This window comes from Vulpes vulpes, chromosome 5, assembly GCF_048418805.1.
Source record: "Vulpes vulpes isolate BD-2025 chromosome 5, VulVul3, whole genome shotgun sequence".
Lineage (NCBI taxonomy): Eukaryota > Metazoa > Chordata > Mammalia > Carnivora > Canidae > Vulpes > Vulpes vulpes.
Genome location: NC_132784.1, coordinates 138,656,595 through 138,678,402, shown reverse-complemented (window position 1 = coordinate 138,678,402; position 21,808 = coordinate 138,656,595). Strand labels below are relative to the sequence as shown.

General features: G+C 56.8%; 1 protein-coding gene across 5 annotated transcripts in view; it reads right to left on the bottom strand.

Moving 5' to 3' along the window:
- The window catches only part of DDC (dopa decarboxylase), a 73,728-nt gene that overhangs the window by 6,419 nt on the left and 45,501 nt on the right, over nucleotides 1-21,808 (bottom strand). For all 5 annotated transcript variants that reach the window (XM_072760110.1, XM_072760109.1, XM_072760111.1 and 2 more), the window contains exons 8-11: nucleotides 20,310-20,404; nucleotides 15,612-15,679; nucleotides 7,860-7,936; nucleotides 3,574-3,593 (exon numbers count right to left, since the gene is read on the bottom strand). In XM_072760110.1, coding sequence (XP_072616211.1) covers nucleotides 3,574-3,593; nucleotides 7,860-7,936; nucleotides 15,612-15,679; nucleotides 20,310-20,404 — 260 coding nt within the window. The remainder of the gene's footprint in view (nucleotides 1-3,573; nucleotides 3,594-7,859; nucleotides 7,937-15,611; nucleotides 15,680-20,309; nucleotides 20,405-21,808) is intronic.

Genomic DNA, 21,808 nt, shown 5'->3' with positions numbered 1-21,808 from the left:
CACCCACCCCTTCTGCTCCCAGGCTCCCTGGGACGTCCTGGCACCCTTTCCTAGAGCAAGAGTGACTCTCCCTGCCCTGCTCGCAGTGACCTGCAAGATGGTCACTAGAAAATACAACCGCAGGGCGCCCGGGGGGGTCCGTCCGTGAAGCATCTGCCTTCAGCTCAGGTCATGAGCTCAGGGTTCTGGGATCGAATCCCACATTGGCTCCCTGCTCAGCGAGGATCTGCTTCTCCCTCTGCTTCTCCCCTTGTGCGCTTGCTCTCTCTCTTTCTCTCTCAAATAAATAAAATCATTTAAAAAAAGAGAGAAAAGAAAAGCCCAACATGTTGGTCTTCAAATAGTCTCTCTTTAGCTTGTCCCCAGTTTGTCAGCTGGCTGGCACTCTACCGGCTGGGGGGACTCCATGGTGGCAAAGGTGCTGAAGCCAACAAGAAGGGACACAGAGGGGAGGAAGGGCAAGGGGGCATCTGGCACGAGAAAGCAGGGGCACGTCGCTGTGACTCCCAAGAGCCCCGTCCTGGACTTGCAAAGATGCCCAGGGCAACGCAGTCTCCCTCCCTTCCTGCTCCCTGGACCTCCCTGCAGGGCACAGCTCGCAGACGGGGCTGGCGCGTGCAGGGCCGCGGCAGGAGGGGGTTAGGCCTGGACCCTCCCGCAGGGCTCAGGGTGCACGGCTCCCCCGTAGCCCGGGGCAGGCAGGTGTCAGGCCGTGCACCCACGGCCGAGCCACTTCTGAACTTGGGGCTCCCAGCAAGGATTTCACAGGAGGCTCTCGAGTGGGAGAGAGAAGCGGGGGCCCGATATTGACACTCAGGCATCTGACACGGTGTCGCTCGGGGTCCCCCAGGCGCTGGGCCCGGTGGGGTCACGGGTCATACCACTGTCTTCTTAGCGCTGTGAGAAGAGGCCAGGGGGACACGTTCGGTGCCACGGCGTCCCCTGCAGACGCACGGCCGGCCTACCCAGCACTGTGTCTGCAGGCTGCTGGGGGTCGTCAGTAAAAACGGAACCAACGCGCCTTTTCGGAAAATCGGAAAGAAGATCCTTCACCTTCCCCGCTAACTAAGTAGGCGGTAAAGCCATCTCCTGCCTTTGTCGTGCGCCGATGCTGGTTCCAGAGCCTTTCATCGCCAAGCCGACGAGCTGCACATCCCAGTGAGGTCTACGTCTAACACGGGGACGCACAGCAGCGCAAAGCTAACCTCTCCGTCCTGCAGTAGCAGGTGCTCACAGGTGAATCGAGCGCTCATTCGCTCGTGGCCCTAAAGTGCTGTCATGACCTGAGCCCGGGACAGGACGGAGGTACGTGCCCCCGGAGCAGAAACGCCCCGTGCACTCAGCTCCCCGTGCACACAGCCCGGATGCACAGAGGGGACGGGACTCCGGGTCCTTGCTGTTCCAAGCCCGCCCCTCGCCCACCCCATGCCGTTCGGTGGAATATTCCGACCACTGTGCTGACACAGCAGGAGGAAGGTCCGTTCCACCGTCCTGCACGGGCCGCCTGGAAGGATCCCGCACGCAGAAGCCCGCTCCAGGTTTCTGGGACACAGCGGAGCCATTTCTGGGTACTTTCCCTCCACAACTGAAACATGGCACGTCCTGTACACCGTCCCGCCCGCGAGAAGCCACCAGCGAGGACCGGGAGGCGCACTTCCCTCACCAAAGGGCCTTGGGAGGCTCGGAGTGAGAGCTTCTGACTTAAGTCCTTGGTTCTTTTTTAACCGTGTTCCGCAGATTCCTTGACTTCGCTGACCCTGTGTCTCCGCGTCTGTGAAACGGGGATCAGGGTCCCCACTTTGCCCAGGACCACATGCATCGTTGGCAAACGACACCAGGTCTCCACCGCCGGCCTGACGCCACGGGCAGACGCAGTATGAACCCCCTTCGCCGACGTGTTCCCAGCTCCCTCCTCGTGGTGCTGACGCTGCCCTCAGGCCCGGGCCTCCTGCCAGCGCGGTGCTCACCCCTCGAACCCCCCACTTCCCCAACTAGCCTGGGAGACGGCCCGGAATCCCAGTGTCTCCTCCGCAGCCTCAGGGCAGTGGCCACCTCAGGCTGGGCTCCCAATGTCTTTGAACAAAATGATGATGATGTCAATCATATTCTTTTTTCTTGGTCTGCTGAGCCTGGCCCTGGGGCATTTGCCCAGAATTCACTCTAAAGGAAGAGCCTGGGTGCCGGGGCATTTGCCTGGAATTCGCTCTAAAGGAAGAAACCATGAAAGAGCTCCAGAGGCATCTGTAAGTGCATAGAAAAGGAAAGATGTCCCTACATCAGAGCTAAGACAGCAGTAAAATCGCCAGAAAATACGGTCTGGGGCCCTGTAGGGCTGTGGCACGGGGAGAGGGTCAGGTGGGAGGCCGGGGACTCTTGTGCCTTTGATGAGGGAACCAAGAAACAGCACTCATAGGTCAAGACTGGTGCCCCAGGCCCTTTGCATGGCCAGGGCCCAGCACAGGCTCTCACTGACCTGTGTGGTCTTTCCTGGTGGGATGCCCTGCGTTTGCCCCATGGGACCTCTCCTACTTGGTGGAGGTTCCAAGGGCTAACCTATGGGCATCAGCTCTTAGAAAACTCCCTACTCCAAAACAATTTTCCCATCCTTCTAACTTGATCCTCCATAAATTTCACTGTTTATTCATTAATCGTGAAATATCTGCTAAGGATACACTAGGTGCCATCCCCTGGCGTTGCTGGGAAGGGGCAGCGAAGCGCACGACGATCCAGGAGGACCTCCCAGGCCAGGTGGATGTGGGTGAGGCCGGCTGCCGCGGGCTGCACACCTGCCTGCATACGGGTCTTTGAAGAACAGCGGGTGGACCAACCTAAGACCGTCCACACGTGACACGCAGCTCACAAGCCGCCGGCGCGTAATGGCTGAGGCCTCGTTATCATAAAGCGTTAGATGTGGCATAAGGAGATGCTGAAGTCCAGGGGACGGGCTGAGGAGTTGGGACACGGGGACGTTTCCCTTGGGCCGGAAAGGGCCATCAGAGAGGAGCGACACGTTTGAGGTCTGTCTCAGAACGGCGGCCCACGGCGCTGTGCGGAACGGCCATCCTGGCCCGTGTGGCCACCTGGGCCCCGTGCCCCTCGGGAGCCTGGGGGTCCGGGAGGGAGGGGGGGGCCTCACTCACCTCTGAGCGGCTGCCAGCGCCACACACGGCCCCCGGCTGAGATCGGGGCCTGCCGTCGGAGCACCCCTGAGGTCTCTGGCCCTGCTCCCTACGGCCCTGCAGGTGCCGGCCCCGGGCGCACAGCAGCTGCGCACAGCACGGGGCCGAGGGTCCAAGCGCAGTGCCCACCCCGACAGGCACCTGGGCGCAGAACTTCCTGCCTCCGTCCCAAAGGGCGGGCAAGATGACTCCCCCCTGACCCGACACCCAGAGTCGCTGGGTCAGCAGAGCTGTCCGCGGCCTGGCTTGCTTAGCTACCTAGGACCTAGGTAGACGCGGTCCTCCAGGGCGCCCCTGACCCCGAGAGGAATGGAGCCCACGACAGCTCCCAGCGCTGCCCTCACACCTGTGGTTACCTGAGACCTGGACTCAGCGAGCGAGATCTCCCACTTACCCTGTAGTCGGTGATGAGCCCTGCAAAAGAGAAAGGAACAAACGAAAAGAAGCCATTAGACACATTGGCCGATTGCATGCCTAATCCTCCTCATTGTCAAGATCGATTTCTTGTTTTGTTTTTTTAAAAAAAATTTATTTATTTAATCATGAGGAACACACAGAGAGAGAGGCAGAGACTTAGGCAGAGGGAGAAGCAGGCTCCATGCAGGGAGCCCGAGGTGGGACTCGATCCCGGGACTCCAGGATCATGCCCTGGGCTGAAGGCAGGTGCTAAACCGCTGAGCCACGCAGGGATCCCCTAGATCGATTTCTTGTGTCCCCCCCATCATCTCCTCCGTGAGACCACGGAGGGCAGGGGCTGGGTGTTCTCCTTGGCACTTCCCAAGGTCACGGATCCACGGGGCTTTCCAGAACAAAGTGGAAATGCTGGTCGACGAGGGGCTTCCCATTTGCTTTGCTTTCTGTGCTTCCACAAGCACAACATCTGAGCTCTCTTCTCTTGCCCACTAGTAACTTGGCGTTCGGCTCCTGAAGACCTCATCGTGCACTCATTCGTGCGTGGGAAGGTGAACTGGTGACATACAGAGTGATTAGACCGAAAGACAAGCACCCGGCTCCCCCGGATCTCAGCCCAGAGCCCGGCACTGGGCAGACGCCGGTGAGCAACCACTGGAGCCGAGTCATCACCCTGGATTCAGATGGCTTCGTTGAGGTCACAGAAAAGGCGGGTTTGTGTTCGGTCTCCCCTTGCACCTAACGCAGCCGAGCCAAGGATTTTGGGGCACAGAGCCTCCCACCAGTGGGAGTCGCCCCGGGGTGACCTCAGGCAAGCAGCCGCCTGGGAATTGGGAACACGCGCGGCAGTCCTGTGTTTTGAAGATCTGATCCTCCAGTGTAGGCCCAGACGGGGCACGCTGCGGCGCACCGGTGTCCCCGCTTCCGCAGCAGGAGCAACGGTAGCCTGGCCGTAGCAGGCCCAGGCCGCAGGCAGCTGGGACGGGCGCCACCCAGCACCCCCACCCCACCCCACCCCCGCCAAGACCGCTCTTCAGTGATTCTGCAGACGGGTCTACATTCCACGTATACGGAAACCTGAAGTTGTTGCTTATCACCGGCTCTTTGACTCTCCTCTGGAGACAACAGGTGTTCTCCCAATTAGGGTCGTAAAATGGTGGCGATGGGAAAACGTGGGGGGCCATCCTGCAAGGCTCCGCCTCCTGGTTTTATGAGGGACCCTGAGACCGAAGCCCGGAGTCGCACAGCCCTTGGCGACTCCCAGCCCCTGCCCTCTGCACCGTATGAAACACACTGTGAGGCAGATGTCCCCAGCAGGGTCACCGGCAGTGGCCCAACGGCGAGGCACGCAGGCCAGCAGAAGGGAAAGAGCCGCGGCCCCAAGGATGCGTGGCATGTAATGAGCACCGGGCAAGGGTCTGCTCGGAACCCAGATGACGTCGTGCATGAAGACGCATGAATGACCCTCCTTTGTTCACATCACACGCAAAGTGCAGGACCGAGGCAGGGACGTGCTGGCACGGCAGCCGCTCCCACGTTGCTGCCCGACGGCGGCCACCGGTCACCATCCCCCGAGTCCAGCAGTGTTCCCGCAGCAGCACGACCGGATCCGAGGCTCCGGGGGGGACAGAGAGACGACAGGCAGGAAACCAGTGGGTGAGACGGCTGCGTGGCCAGACTCACGTGCCATGAAGGGTATCGGCTCCAGCGGAGAGATCTGGGAAGACCTCACGGAGGGGGAGGCTTTCGCCCCAGACCCAGTGGCGGAGGCTCCTAAGGCACCCACGCAGGATAACCCGCTGCTGCGGCCTTGCGAGCTGAGTGCACAGCATGAGGGGCCACAGGGCAGTTCCTTTTTTTTAAATTAATTAATTAATTAAATTTTAATTTTATTTTTTTTCCCCACAGGGCAGTTCTGACAGCTTTTTAAATAGTTAATAAGGAGCCTTTTATTATCACATAGAAAGGTTTAAAAAAAAAAAACTTGGGGACACCTGGGGGGGCTCAGCGGTTGAGCATCTGCCTTCAGCCCAGGGCGTGACCCCGGGGTCCCGGGATTGAGTCCCACATCAGGCTCCCTGCACAGAGCCTGCTTCTCCCTCTGCCTGTGTCTCTGCCTTTCTCTGTGTCTCTCATGAATAAATAAAATCTTAAAAAAAAAAAAAACCCACCAACAAACCCTGTAAAACATAGTTTTCATTTCAAGGAGCACAAGGCTTAGCGGCACCAGGGCTAAATCCGTGCCGATAAATATGCCCTTACGTCCACTGGCCATAAAAGCTGAAAGTTGATTTTTGGCGATCTACTCGTTAAACACAAAATGGGCCACTGTTTTTGTGGACTTATAGAAGTTTGTGGTCTTTTATTTTTTTAGGGGAAAAATACAAATCACTAATATTTCTCATCTCTAACAGCCATAGCAAATATTTCAATAGGAAACAGCCTTTCTATAAAAGCAGCGTAAAATACATTTTTGTGTGCCTCGAGCCGTAAGCCGTCCTCAGATGCCCCTCGCTTAAGTTCATTCCAAGAATCACTTCAAGGTTTAAGAGGCAAACGCTTTGCTTTCTAACTGTCACGACTGCAAAGATTTTTATTATCCAAACATGAAATACATTTTTTTTTTTTTTTGTAATATAAGAGCTTGGCAGTTGGTTCAGAATTTCACATTGTTTCCTGCCAATTCTGTTTTTAAAAACTAGACCTTATTTTTTAGGGCAGCTTTAGGTCCTGGGAAAATCTGAGCAAGCGTAGCTGGGGGAAGGCAGGGGGGGTCTGTGAACACCCACCGGGATGAGCGTCTGCGCCATACCTGAGAACTACGCTTAAATAGTTCTGAGTTTGTTTTCAAAACCTTAAAAATATAGAGGGAATTCAGAAATAATTACACCTTCTGGCTGTAAGTACTATTCATGTTTGGAAATGTTCATTTCATGCTTTTCAAAAGAAAAAAAAAATCTTTTGTATTGCTGGGATCATTCTTCGAAATATCCAGTTCTTATTTCTTGGGTAAAAATCCCAGAATCTCAGCCCAGGTGGTGGAGTCAGTGAAGCGTCTGCCTTCAGCTCAGGTCACGATCCCAGGGTCCTGGGATCGAGCCCCACGTCGGGCTCCGAGCTCAGCGGGGCGTCTGCTTCTCCCTCTCCCTCTGCTGCTCCCCCTGCTTGTGCTCTCACTCTCTCTCTCTCTCTCAAACAAACAAATAAAATCTTTAAAAAAAAATATATCACAGAAATGTCCATGTGTCCCCCCTCCGCGCCCCCCCGGAGCCTGGCCTGTGCTAACTTATGATCGGGCGTGTGGCTGTGGCCTAGGGCAGTAGCCACAGGAAATGGGCTATTTGGCATCTTCTGGGAAGTGCTGCAGCGTCTCCGTGTGCCAGGGAGCATCGTGCTCCTCACCGGGACTCGCGCGCCTGGCCACGTCCCCTCTCCGCCCCGGTCATCGAGAAGCTCACAGCCAGAGCGCAGGCCTGGGGACGGCTCGGGTCCCACCGCAGGTGCGGGCACAGGAGGCAGGTCTACAAACCCGACGGGGGAGATGCTGATCCTGCCCCGTGTCATCTGGGCTTCCTTGGCTCCCCTAACCCCCAGCCCCACTCGGCATCCCCCCGGGTGTTGGTAGAAGCGGATGCAGCTCTCGGGGAGACAGTGGGGTGGTCATACTTTTATTTCTTTTATTTTTATTTTTTTATATAAATTTATTTTTTATTGGTGTTCAATTTGCCAACATATAGAATAACACCCAGTGCTCATCCCATCAAGTGCCCCCTCAGTGCCCGTCACCCAGTCACCCCCCCCCCGCCCTCCTCCCCTTCCACCAACCCCAGTTTGTTTCCCAAAGTTAGGGGTCTTCATGTTCTGTCTCCCTTTCTGGTATTTCCCACTCATTTTTTCTCCTTTCCCCTTTATTCCCTGTCATTATTTTTTATATTCCCCAAATGAATGAGACCATATAATGTTTGTCCTTCCCCGATTGACAGTCATACTTTTAAAGGTCCTACGCAGGAGGTGTCCACACCCGTGTTGAAAGCCGTGTGGTGCCACCCAGCCCCCGGGGCCCCCTCCCAGCCCCTGCACCGAGCACAGAGGCAGACCGGGGCCCCATCAGCACCCTACCCCTGCCTCTACCCCTACCCCCGCCCCAGAGAAGGGGCTCCCAGGGGTTGGTCCGTGTGGACGCCAACCTTCCCCTCTGGCTTCTGGCAGAAATGCAGCTCCGGTGAACACAAAACCAGAACATCGCAGAAAGCGAGGACGCCAGCGTACCTGAGTCCTGATGGTTGTGCTTTAGGTAGAGAGGGTCCAGTTTAAAGGCTCCTATCAGGTCCGTCCTCTTTTTCACCCTGGTTTGAGAGAACAAATGGTGGGGTTTAGCGAGGAAGCCCGGCGGAAGGGCCCCCGTGGCTTCCCTCCTGGTCCTCCTTCCAGCTGGCTCAGCGCAGACACACCTGCTCTGGGACCTGGACCCTGCTCTGTCAGCGTGTCTGTCACCTGAGCGCCCGCCACCCCCAGCCCCGCCGCAGCACAGCGCTCATCTCCAGGACTCCGAGCACGCCAGGGGCCCGTCTAATGAAAAATAAATATTTGCTTTTCATCCCTGGTTCCTGGCATAGGGCAACTGAAACCCTTGGAATCTCTGGAGGAATAAGAATGGCTCTTGTAGGCCAATGAGGTGACAGGTGGCTGGGGCCCCCTGGGAGCTTCAGGATGGGGGCTGGTTGCCAGGAAAACCAAGTAGAGTTAAGGGTGGGACTCTGAGCCCTACAGCCTCAATCTCTGGGGAACCAGGAGGGAGAGGGAAGGACCGAGATTGAGTTAATGCCTGATGGCCAACGAGCCCATCCATCATACCTGTCGTGAAGGACAGTGATGCTCAACACATCAATGTGCTGGGATGGACTCGTGCCTGGAGGACAGGGGAGCTCTGTGCCCTCCACCCACACCCCTTACCTGGTCCTACCCATCTCTTCCTCACTTGTTTCCTTTATAATAAATAAATCAGTAAATGGGCTGCCTGGGTGGTGTAGTCTGTTAAGCATCTGACTCTTGGTTTCGGCGCAGGCTACAATCTCAGGGTCCAGGGACGGAGCCCCGCATCAGGCTCCACACTCAGCACAGAGTCCGCTTCAGATTCTCTCCCTTTCTCTCTGCCCCCCCCCCCACTCATGCTCTCTTTTTCTCTCTCAAATAAATAAACAAACCTTAAAAGAATTAAAAATAAGTCGGTAAGTAAGACGGGTGCCTTCCTGAGTGCTAGGAGCTATTCTGGCAAATTAGCAAATCTGAAGGTGTAGGGGGTTCGTGGAACTCCCAGCTTCACAGCAAATTGGACAGAAGTCGGGTACCCTTGGACACACGATGTGTAACTGCCCTGTGGGAAGGAGCCCGATTACCTGTGGGGTCTGTGCTAACCCCAGATGGAATCTCTCTCTGGGACACCCAGGTGGTTTCTTTTTTTTTTTAATTTTTAATTTTTAATTTATTTATTTATGATAGTCATAGAGAGAGAGAGAGAGAGAGAGAGAGAGGCAGAGACACAGGCAGAGGGAGAAGCAGGCTCCATGCACCAGGAGCCCTACGTGGGATTCGATCCCGGGTCTCCAGGATCGCGCCCTGGGCCAAAGGCAGGCACCAAACCGCTGCGCCACCCAGGGATCCCCACCCAGGTGGTTTCTGAAGAGCTGGTGACCTGGTGTCAGGAGAGGAAACCCAGCAGGTGAGCACTTATGCCCTCTGAGGTCCAGGCCTGGCCCCGGCACTGACGAGCATCACAAGTGTGCGTGGGACGAGCAGGAGCTACAGGTGAGAAGGTGGCCCTCCTGCGAGCCGCCCTCAGACTCCGCAGGCAGTGATGGTCCCGGAGAACTCAGGTCACAACTCACACTTGAGCTGGGATTCGAGGCCTGAGCTCTATGATAATCACCTCTCCGCCTCATTTGGCCAGCAGGGACACCACCTCCAAGCAATTTTATGGCAAATAGACTATCCTAGGGGCAAACTGGAGAAGAAATGTCAGCCTGACGGTAGCTGAGGCTTGAAAGCAAATATCACGTGAGTGAGTCTCAAGAGACAGAGCCAGGGCGCGTGATTTAGCACGGCAGGAAGCGGCTCACCGGCGAGGAGGCAGGAGCCAGGGGTCAGACTTACTGAGGAAAGGCGATGCAAGTGTTATTTCTACAAAGGGCTAAAGGGCAGACCCTGTCGGGGAGCGGTACTGAGGGGTCTGCATGCCTTGAGCCTGTGCAGCAAGTCGCTGCGCACCTGACCTGGTGCCTGCGTGGGCCGCGGTGTCGGGCTCTGCCCGAGTGCTCTGCGCTCAAGCCTCGGGGAGGACAGCAAGACGGAGGGGGTACAAGCACTTCTGGTCACGGTAGGACTGTGTCCCTCACAAACCAAGTTCGCGCCCCCCTTCCCGCAGAGGCCAGCGAGGACCTGGGAGCGTGGGTCTCTGGAATCAGAACATTCGCCGGTGCTGGAGCCCGCGCAGCGGAGAGCGGAAGAAGGCGGCCGCCTCGCCGCTGAGGAGCCGGACCCGCACACGCTCCAGATGCTTTCCTGAGCGACCGTCCTGTGCTGCACCGAAGTCTACCCCGTCCTGAACTCAACCTGCAGGACTGTGTGGGGCCCACAGGATGAGGGCTCGTGCTGCATCCCGGGCCGGCAACAGAGAAAAGCATCCAAGATGCAAAAGGGCACCAGGACCAAAGTGCAAGGAACCCACACCGAGACTCAGAAAACTGAGCACTGGTTGCTTACGATGCAGGTTCCAGTATCAAGCCTTATCACAAGTGGGGTGATGGACAATCTCCCCGAGGCACTGAATGTCGAAAGGAATCCAGTTTAACAGAAGTGTGCAAACGCTTTAAAAACTCCTTTGATTAAAAAAAAAAAAACACTCCTTTGATAAAATTTAATTTTATGGGGCCCCTGGGTGGCTCCGTGGTTGAGCGTCTGCCTTTGGCTCAGGGCGTGACCCCGGGGTCCTGGGATCAAATCCTGCATCGGGCTCCCTGCGTGGAGCCTGCGTCTCCCTCTGCCTGGGTCTCTGCCTCTCTCTCTGTATCTCTCTGTCTCTCTCTCTTTGTGTCTCTCGGGAATAAAAACAATATTTTAAACAATTTTTAATTTTATTTGGAAAAAGACATCAAGCCTCTTTTTAAAGGTAGAGTCAAACACGCCCTTGGCATATGTGGAATGTGAGGCTTTCTGTGGAGAAAATTTGATGCTAAACAGACACTGAGGTCTGAGCAGAATGGCTCGCATTTACATACAAAAGATTCAAAATACCCAATGAGCAATAAAAAAACTTATGAACGGAATAATGAAATCATTATGAAACGTGTTTACTATGCCTATAACGACTGCAAGTTTTCGAAACTCCAATTATCTTGTCCATTTCAATATTTAGAGAAAATAACCAATATGTTTACTTTAAATTACAGACTAACCATTGGTGAAATTTCATTACACAAAAGAGAGGCTCTTTTGATTTTAAGGAATACAAAACAGCCAGTGAGAGCAACAACAAAAAAAAAGAAAAAAGAAAAAAAGAAAGAAAGAAAGAAGGAAGGAAAGAAAGAAGGAAAGAAAGAAAAGAAAAGAAAAGAAAAGAAAAGAAAAGAAAAGAAAAGAAAAGAAACAGAAAAGAAAAGAAAAGAAAAGAAAGGAAAAGGAAAGGAAAAGAAGAAAAAAAAGAAAAGAAAAGAAAAGAAAAGAAAAGAAAAGAAAAGAAAAGAAAAGAAAAGAAAAGAAAAAAGAAAAGGTATCTTCCTTGTATTAGGAAACATTTAAATACATCTGTAAAAAAAAATTCAGAATTTAGGATTATTTGATTGCTTTCGACTCTTGGGGATCTAAAGGGATGCCCGGAATTTCTGATGTCTGGTTTTCACAAGTGTCTTACTCTACTGTGTTGACACCTCGTTTCACCACGATAACCTCCTCCAATAGCAAAATACGTGTATTTGAGTCCACGGATATTCAGGACGAAGCAAAGGAGCCTCGAAGTAGATTCTCAGCCTGCATTCGCCGCACGCCGCCTGGCACCATACTGCCAGGCATCCCCCTCTTGCGCTGCGTAACATGCAGGGCTTCCCGCCACGAGCGAGCGAGCAAGTGCCCAGTGGACTCACAGCTCAGGCGGGCAGACGGGGTCGGGGGGAGCCTGCAGCCCCTCACCTCCACCCTGGCCTGCGGGCTGCCCAAGCCCGGGCTAGAATCCAGCACTATTTTCAAAGTCAGAGAGAAAGTGGGACTAACTGGCAGCTTGAACAAAAGCGGGAGCACAATGGAGCCTGATTTTGCCTCATTCCCACCCAGAACCAGCTCCCATTTCTCCTGTATCCATCCAGAACAACGGTAACGTGGTCCACGCTCTTCCTCGCGTTTAGGTGTGTTTGTACACTGTGTGCCGACCTTCATGCATGTTCTCCTGAGATTCTTGTATCCCGGGAGATTCCTGATTCTCTGGTTCTTTTTTAGTCAGTGTTAGGGTTTTTGTGTTTTGCTTTGTTTTGTGTTTTGGAGAAAGAGAGAGAGTGAGAGCTCGATTCAGGGTGAGGGCAGAGGGAGGGAGAGACAGAGAATCTTCAGCAGGCTCCCCGCTCAGCACGGAGCCCGACGCAGGGCTCGATCCCATAACCCTGAGATCACGACCTGAGCCGAAATCACGAGTCGGATGCTGAACCCACTGAGCCGCCCAGGCCCCCTACTCTGTGTGAGTTTTTAAAACTTCATTGCGTTGCCATTACCCATTTATGGCTCTGGCCTGGAGAGCTGTGTGTCCGTGAGCAGACCCCGTTGCCTCGTCCCTAAAACAGGGATGACAGTTCCTACCCCCACCCCGCGGCCGTACAACAATCACCCTTGAAGCATGCACGCTCCCGGGGCTGGCGCCCACCTGCGCACAGGGCCAGGCGGCCTCGGGACTGAGAGTGGAAGTCAGCAGGGCTGTGCCAGGCCGGCAGGCGGGTCTGCTCAGCCTCGCCACTGTCGCCTACACAAACGGTGCCGCGTGGGGTCTCATTAACTAGTGAGACATTAGAAAGCTGCACGTATCTGTAAAAACGCCAGTTTTAAACGTGGGCATCTGATTTAAAACAAATCTAAACCCACGTGGACAGTGGCTTCCACCTGCACTCACTGTTGTGCACACGTCTGTCTCGGGGCCTTTGCACGGATGGTCTCCCCACCTGCACCCCAGCCAGCTTCCTGGACTCTTGCTCTACAACCTCGCATGGCCCTTCGTCAAATACCATGTCACCCAGTGGGTCTTCCGTGACCTCTCTGCCTGCAACAATCAGGCAGTGAATGAATGTGGGGGGCATGGAGGCGTCTGCCCCACGTGTTCCCCCCACCGTCCAGCTCCCAGGCACCCCCAAGCTTCTCACCTGAACCTCTGCCCTCTCACTTTCTGAGCCTTCCCCCCCCGGGCCTCAACCAACATCGGCCTATACATGATGTTACTTAATTTCTCATTTTACTTGGGGTCTATTCCCTTTACTGGAAACTGTCCCAAGGCTGAGACTCTCCAAACTCGGACACTGTTCCGCCAGCGCCTCGGCTGTGCAGCTGCCCATGGGGTTCGGACGGTCATGGGAGGAGCCCTAACCCCCAGGACCTCAGGATGTGACCGTCTGTGGACACGGGGTCTTTAAAGAGGCAACATAAGTGAAAACGAGGTCGTATGCCCGGGCACTAAGCCAGTGTGACCGGCGTGTGGCCAGTGTCCTTACACGAAGACGACACACGCTCAGAAGAAAGGCCAAGTGAGGACACAGGAGGGACACCACGGCGGTCGGTCTGCACACCCGGTGGAGGCGTCCGCAGAAACCAGTGCTGCCCGCACCTTGGCCTCTGTGTCCAACCTCCAGAATCATGAGGATATAAGGCTCCGGAGTTTAAGCCACGGGGCGTGCGGCACTTTGTCGCAGCCGCCCGAGCGCAGTGCCTGACACAGCAGACAGCGGCCGTCTATGCTGAAAGGCAAATCCTCCAACATCAGAGTCCGGCAACAAGTCCTCCGTGTTTGTGAAGTCACGGGGTGAACCCCGGGGCTTGGGGGAGGACGGGTTTCCCCACATGCGCGAAATCACCCGAAAATCCAGGACGAGCATTCTCGTCCGGGACCCCAGAGGCTCAGGACACAGAAAGCGCCGTCCCTGTGCTCAGAATGTGACGCGGGCGGGCGGGCGGGCAGGGGGCTGCTCCAGCACTGACTCCTCATCTCCCCTGCCCCCCAGTAACCGAGTGCCCTGCTCTGGAGCAGCTCACGCTGGGGGCTGCCCTGACACGTGACACTGACTTTCATTCAGCAGGCGTCAAGCCTCACCTCTGCCCCCGCCCCGGTGACGGGGCCTCAGCCCTGCGTCTCTCCTGCACGTCCCTTCCACTTTGCCAGGTTTCCCTGGGTGGGCTGCTGCCCGAGCTGAACGCAGGGTCCTGCTGGCAGCCCCGGTCCCACTGCGCCCGGTAAAGGGCTCCATCCCTTCTCAGCCCCGCCACGGACAGAGCCGTCCTCCCGCATCCCTAACATGCCCTGGCTTTTCGGGCCCAAGGCCAGGACGCCACATCTCTGTATCCATCCTTAGTATGTCTCAACGTTGCATCACAGCCCGTGACCCCGAATGCTTGCCCCTGAGATGGGGACCTGAGCTGAGATCAGAGTCAGACCCTTAACCGACTGAGCCACCCGGGTGCCCCTAAACATCTACGTCTGATATTATGACTTTACCCAGGTAACGAGTGAAATGTCCGGGTGCACCACGGGCCCTCTGTCCAGTCCCACCGGGCAGCCCTCCCGGGGCCCGCCAGCTGGCACTGAGGCCACCAGCCCTCCCAAAATGAAGCAGACAGCCCCCACCCCCCGGCCCCGGCTGTGCACCAGCACCGTTCCAGGGACCCACAATCTGACCAAACACACCAGCAGGATAGAATTACATTTCAGTCCCAATGAAAACCGGAAAAAGGCGGGGGGGGGGGGGGACTTCTGACACACCGTGTGAGCCACTCCTCACGTGCTCCATTTTAAATAAAATTGGCGAACGCAGCCGCAAGAATAGACAAGGATACTGACCTCCGTACAGGCCATACTTGCACGAATCCCTGCTAGTATTTCGGACGAAGCTGCGTCTGGAATGCCCACACCCGAAGGGGCTTTGAAATCACCTACCAAAGTCTGGGTCGGAGGCTGACAGAAAAGAATTGATTCGGACCGAGTTTTTAGTAAAGCGCTGAAGATGTGATTTTTTTTTTTTTGAAGATGTGATTTTTACCGAAGGAGCATCCATCTGGGCACTCAGGAAACCGGGAGAACAGACTGGTTGGGGCGGGTACGGACCCCGTCCTTCACCCCTCGGGTGTGAGAAACCATTCATTCACTCACACGCCCACGTCTGCACAAAATTCACGCAAAGCCCCCAAGTGTTAAGGTCGATTAACCTCCTTCCTCCCGCAATGAACGCACAGATCCGGTTCCCACCGTCCCCACACTGCTCCCAAAGATCCCTCTTCCCTCAAACACGGTCTGCGTGATGGGGGGTCATCCGCGTATGTTCCTGAATCGTTTCTCTTGCCCTGAATATAACCTACATGACGGTGGCTCTGGTTTTAGGAATTTTCAGGGAACTGTGTGGGAAACAGGACTACTCTTATTTTTTCCTTAGCAAATGCTTTCGAGTCCTTGGGCTTAGAGTCATGAAACATCAAAGAATAAAAACGCAGAAGCCACCGGATTAGAAACACGCCCTGAAATTTCCTCGCGTCCTCTTTGTTCAAGCTGGTGAGATGGGGAGACCGAGTTCTCGCGCCCATGCGCTGCCGTACTGTGTTCTGGTCCACAGTTTCCTACGGGGCAAGACTTAGCACGAATCCCCACTTCAGGAGGCAGGGAGGCAGCGGGCAGAGGACGACGCGCCCCGCAGTGACGGCGTCCGCCCCGCCAGGCTTCCTCCCCGCGAACCCCCCCTTGGGAAGCGCAGCGGGCGCAGGGCTGGACGTCTAGCCGGTGGGGAGACTCACCACATGGCAGAGCAGTCAAAGTTCACCAACAGCCATTTGTGGGGATTGAAGTTAAACGAATCTGCAAACTGCCGAGGAACAGGGACAACAAAGAGAAGACATCTCAGTTACAAACGTCTCGCCGTAAACAAGACCCCCTACACGGCGAAGGGCAATCTGTTTGCTCGAGAGTAAGACCAAGCCGAGGGACGGGAGCTGAGGCCGTGGGGCGCGGGGGCAGGAGCAGCTGGGGAGGCCCAGGCTCCGGACCTTGCTGGGCCCCTCTGTACTCATGGCCTTTTTTGTTTGTTTTTTAAAAATCTATTTATTTATTCACGAGACACACAGAGAGAGAGAGAGAGAGAGAGGCAGAGACACAAGCAGAGGGAGACGCAGGCTCCATGCAGGGAGCCCGACGTGGGACTCGATCCCGGGACCCAGGGGTCACGCCCTGAGCCGAAGGCAGGCGCCCAACCGCGGAGCCCCCCGGGTGCCCCTCTACTCATTTTCAAGTGGGAACAATGCATCACAGCTCAGGAACGCACAGCGCTGATGAGAGGTGGTTCGGGGCCGAAGCACAAAGCAAGAAGGACAGCTTTACAGTCAGCCCGCCCGAGGTTTGACCCCAGCTCAACAGCCTCCTGCGCTGTTTGCAAATTTGCATAGACCCGAATGGGAAAGTCTGCTTTCCCGAGAAATGGTGGCATCCCAGGCCCGAACCCCTCCGCCCAGCCCCTGCCACGGAGCACGCTCCCCACTTCCAAGGCTGGGCCGTGGCTGCTGCTGGTCTGCGGGTGTGCAGATTTGCAGGTGGGAGCCGGCCAGCTGGGTGGTGGTGGTGGTCGCAGGGGCCACGGCGACGGCTACTGACGCTCAGGAGCTCGCAGTGAAGCGGGAAGATCCGGCCAGAGGGCAATCGCTCCGGTGCAATGTGAAAACAAGCATCACGTGGCCATGACTGGGCAGGCTTGCTGCTTGGAGGAGGAGGACGGGGACTCGCCCAGTCGGGCCAGAGGTGCCTGCAGAGGGCACCCCACAGAACCGGGCAAGGCACGAGCCCCCCACCTCCCCCGGGGCATGAAGGCCTCCAGCCTGCTTGCAGTCCTCGGGATGCAGTGCCAGGCACCCAGGACAGGTCAGGACATAAGCTTTGTTGGAAGAGCCCCCGATTTGGCCTTAGCGCTCCCACTGTCTGGCCATGTGCCCTCGGTGGGATGAGTCCAGGGCAGATGAAGGAGCTGCCCCCGTAGGCAGCATCGATATGCAGCCACATGTCCTCCTTGTTACCTGAAATCCAGAGGAGTCCAGGAGAACGTATACGTGAGGGACTGGACTGAGCTAATCTAGAACTTTCCTGTTAACACCCCCTTTATTTCTGTGTTCATCCTAACTCGGTGTAGGGCTTCCACATTTGAAGCAGGCGGATATGAGGACCTTGGATAATCCAAAACATGGGGAACCCGAACACGCAATCCTAGGGCGACGCCAAGGGAGAATGAGGAGAGCTGCTGTCCTGCGAGTCCCAGCAGCAACAGGGACACAGCTCACGGCTGGGGGGCTCTCCTGCCCTGGAGCCACACGAGTCCCTACTCATTTTTAACTGGGACAATTCACGGCGCTCCCTTCCCTCGTAACATGGGACGTTATCGGTATTTTATGTCGTACACTTCCAAATTTGCACAGTCCGGACTCATGTGCAACGTATGCACCCTTCAAACCATTAGACCCTTTGGAACAATCACACGGGAATTGGAATTCCTGAATTGGAATTCCCGTGTACCCTGCAAGAAATTGTAGCCACCGGGCCTGCGGGACCCTTTCTACCTGCACCGTCCCCCAAGTTCACGCGCTAGCGAAGTTCTCGGCACACGCGCATCATCGTAAGCGACAGGAGGCTGGAACATCACTCCTAACCTACGGCCATCGGGATCCCCCCGGTTTTTATTTAATGGGTTGGCTTCTTTATTACCCCTGATGCAGCAATCAACGACTCCTCCCACGTACCTAAACATTTTCTTCTTTCCTTTTAAAGACAATATCCACACTCATTGCACACCTATCAGCAACGGGCTCCCGTCCTGGAAGACAGCGCGTAGCAACTGCAAACAACAGGCTTTAGCCTGTCGGTTTTAGGGGCTGCCCTATTTCCAAGCAGAAAATAAGATTTCAACAACCAAGACCGGCCGAGGAGGGCACTCGGCATCTCCACGGAGCTCTCCCGAGGGGTGCGCTCTTATATTCTTCAAAACGCGTGCCCAGGTCGGTCCCCCGGCTGCTGAGCAGGACCCGGGTCCAGCTGGAGGCCCAGGGGTGCAGCCAGGGGTGGGCGCCCCGCCACCGGGGAGACGTCTGCTCGGCCGACCGCAGCCTCGCGCGTCAGCCCGCTCCGGGGGAGCAGATTCATTTCCTTCCAGGTTTCGATAAGAGCAGTTTTGAGAAGGAGACGGGAAATGACAACGAGTTTCATTTGCTGATAAAAGGAGCCAAAATGTGAAAGAAGAGCCTTGTTTGCCGAGAATTTTATTAGTTCCCTCCCAGCGGGGCTGGTCTGTTTAATCGCCTTTCATTACCCAACTGCTGTGTGCTCTTCCTGCCGCCAGAGAGAAGGGTTCTTATCTCCGGGCTGGGGACGCAGCAGGATATTGCAACCCCGTTATCTGACCAGTTGGGCAGCAAGGCTCTCGCCGGGCGAGGAACAATGCAGGAGCCGGGGAAATGACTCACGTCAGCCATGAGATCCTGTCTGCTGTTGATAGGATCTTGCCCCAGAGCCCGGCGCTGTGATGGCCTGACAGTTAGCTGCCCCTTAGGAAAGCCGAAACCCCCAGGTCCTGGGATCCTGGGGAGGAGCGGGGTGGTGGGAGGAGACTGTGCAACCCCTACCCTGACACTTAGACCACATCCTGGGGACAGGCACACGCACCCCCGGCGAAGGCTTTGCCCTCCATCCCCCGGGTCCGGGGGCGGCCCCTCCCGCTCACGTGCCCCATCTCTGTAAAACGAGTCATTTCTATGGTGTGGAGCTTTCCCCCTCGAGACTCCCACGGGCCCAGCTCCGGGCAGCAAGCTGCAGAGCGCGGGGTGTTAGCACACTTACCGGAACCTCTCACACGCCTCAGCCCCCCTCCCTGACATTCACGGGGGCCTCGGAAGCCCCACTGGCCACCCCCTCCGCAGCACTAAGCCGAGGGCTGGGCGTGTGTGCGAGGATCCACAATTACCACGCGAGTAGTGAATAAATGCACGGATGGGATGGAGAGACGGAGCGGAGTGCTGCTTCGCTAGGACGGGAATATGTGCATCTGCACCTGACGCCGCGGCTCTGGGATTACAGCGTCACGAGCATCCGAACGAGCAATTAGTACATCGACTGGCAGCATGACACGAGGGCGGGGCGGGGGGTTCAGGGACTGTCCCTGCCACCGTGCTGAAGGGCGATAGAAGGATCCCACCCGTGCCCGGCCTCACTGCCTGCCAGATGCTTTCAATTCAATTAACTCCTGCAACCCACAGCCCCCCCTCGGGGGAGATGTCATTACTAAAGCCACTCTGTGAGGTGTACAGATGACACTGGCCTGCCCTCAGGGGCAAGGCTCGTCCCGGGGAAAGCTGCCGTTCACACAGTCCTCTACTGCCAGTGGCCGCACCTCGAACCCCTGCACCGCGTGTGGCCCGGGGTCCCACGAAAGCCTTTTGCCTCCGAGCATAGAGTCAAGGCTGTGGCTCCTCTGCTCAGGATCTCCCTCCCCTGGGCTCACTGCTAAGTCTGTGTCTCTGGACCCTGTATCGTGTCTGCAACTAAGTTCCTGGGCAGGAGGAGCATCCTGCCCCGTGAGCTGCCACCGGCGGCGGCCAAGTCCGACTTGGGTCTGAGATGGCGCGTCCGGGCCCGCCCAGGTCGCCGTCTCCCCGCATCACGTCTGCACCACAGCACCCTCTGCAGCCCTGGGGGAGCACAGTACTGGTCGAGAGCTCTGACGACAGCAGCAGGTGTCTTAGTGGGTGTTACGTGCCGCACATTCCAGACTCCAAAAGCGGTAAAGGACGTGCAAACGCACCCATGCCCGCTGGTTCGATATCTATTAAAATAATACCCCACGGAGCGGCGTGGTCCGAACACGCATTCCTATTCCTACTGAACCAGACCGCATAGAACTGCAGGTTGCTTTGACCCGTTGCCTCCGGATCCGAAAGGCATTAAGATTTTACTTTCTTCCTAAATATTTCCCCACAGTTTTATGAGCTAAGATGCAGGCTGCCGTGAGAACTCCGCCCGGGACTTGTGCCGGAGGAAAAAATAGCTGCGAAAGCCAGTGTGTTTGCAGAAGGCAGGTTGTATGACTGAGCAGATTCTCAATCCCCCTTATTAGGAAATCTGATTTCTGCTAATCAAAGAATTTGTTTGGAATTGCCGAAACGAAGCACAGCAGTGACAGATGGAATGTCCCAGCCCCGGCAGGAGAAGTCACTGATAACATAAGACTTTTAAGCAAGGATAGGATTAAAGATAGGAGGGGGCGCCTGGGTGGCTCAGTGGGTTGAGCGGCCGACTCTTGGGGCCCCGGGATGGAGCCCCATCGAGCTCCACGCTCCGCATGGAGTCGGCCTGTGGATTCTGTCCCTCTGCCCCTGCCCTTCCCCAAAATAGATACATGCATACACACATTAAAAAAAAAAACCCAAACCGACGATCTTATTCAAGATAAAGAGCGCACCCACCTCTACTCCGTTCAGAAGATGCCGGAACTCCGGGCAGATGAAGGAGCTGCCCGCGTAGGCAGCATCGATATGCAGCCACATGTCCTCCTTGTTACCTGAAATCCAGAGGTGACTCGTGAGCTCCCCTCCGGGAACCCGGGAGCCTGATGATCGCCCCGTCCCACCCAGCGCTCTTCCTGGGAAAGGCCCATCAACGGCCTTTGTTGGCTCGATCCGGGCCCCCGGCAGGCCCTGGGGTCTGAAGGCCGTGAGGCTGAGCACAGAGGCCGTGAGCTGGCCCCAGACCAGGCTGGCCCAGGCCGGGGCCCAGGAGGGCGCGTGTAGAAGATGAGGAAATGGGATCAGCCGCCCTGGTTGACCCCAAGGTGGATGCTCAGGCTCTAAGGGGCCGCGTGCACCGTCCCTCGGGGCGCCTCGTCCACACTTCATTCCAGCGGCACCACCTTTCCCTCCTCCCGCATCTCACCCACGGGGAATTGGCTGCGATTCTCCGGGCTAACCCGTCCTCCCGCCCTGCCCCCCAGAGCCACGGCCCCTGTGACTTCTCTCCGCCCGCCCCCTGCCCCACCTCCACGCCATCGTACCCAACACATCCTGGCTTATTTCATGCTACCTGCGACCATCCTGGGCTCCTTCGTGAACATGATTTCTGCTTTCCACGTGCCCCGGAATTGCCTGGCAAGGAAGGGGCCAGGCCTTCCCGTGCGGGTGGAAGAGGGGGCACGAGGGACCCAAAGCACGCTTTACGGGCGGAGGGTGCGGGGCTGCGGGCCTCTGTGGGGCTGCGGGCCTCTGTGGCACCGTCCTCCTGGCCCGGGGCCCCGAGTGGGTGTGGCCGTGAGCCAGCAAGAGCCCGAAGCCTCCAGGCGACGGGGCGTCTCTGCTCAGAGCACAGCTCAGCCCCGCTCCCAAGGCCACGGTCCCCGCGCTGCAGGGGCCTCCCGCTGTGGCTCGGTGCGCCACGGGCCTGGGCACCCCAGGGGCAGCCACGGGGCAGACAGCAAAGCGTAGGGCCAGGCTGTGCTCTCTGCAGGGCCGTCCGGGCCACCCCCGACCACCGGTCAGGAAACTCGGTTTTCTGTTAGAGGCTCTTCGGAGGATCGAGACTGCGGTGCCTGTTGGGTTCGGGACTGCGGAGGGAAGGGGTGACGCAGAGCAGGGCCCCGGGGCCTGGACGGGCAGACGGGTCAGGAAGGAGGAAGGGGAACGGGTTCCAGAGGCAGCGACACCCCCACTCAGCTCTCATCCTCATGAGAGACCCCCGAGCCACCCATGCTGGCTGGGCCCCCCCAAGGACACACGAAGGACAGCGGGTTGGGGTCCACAGCGGGTCGGGGTGCATGGCTGGGGCTCCCCCGGGACATATGCAAGACAGCAGGTTGGGGTCCACGGCTGGGGCCCCCCTGGGACACACGCAGGACTGCGGGTCGGGGTCCATGGCCTCACTCAGGGGATGGAATGACACCAGCCCCGGGGCTCCTGCACTTGGGAATGTGTAG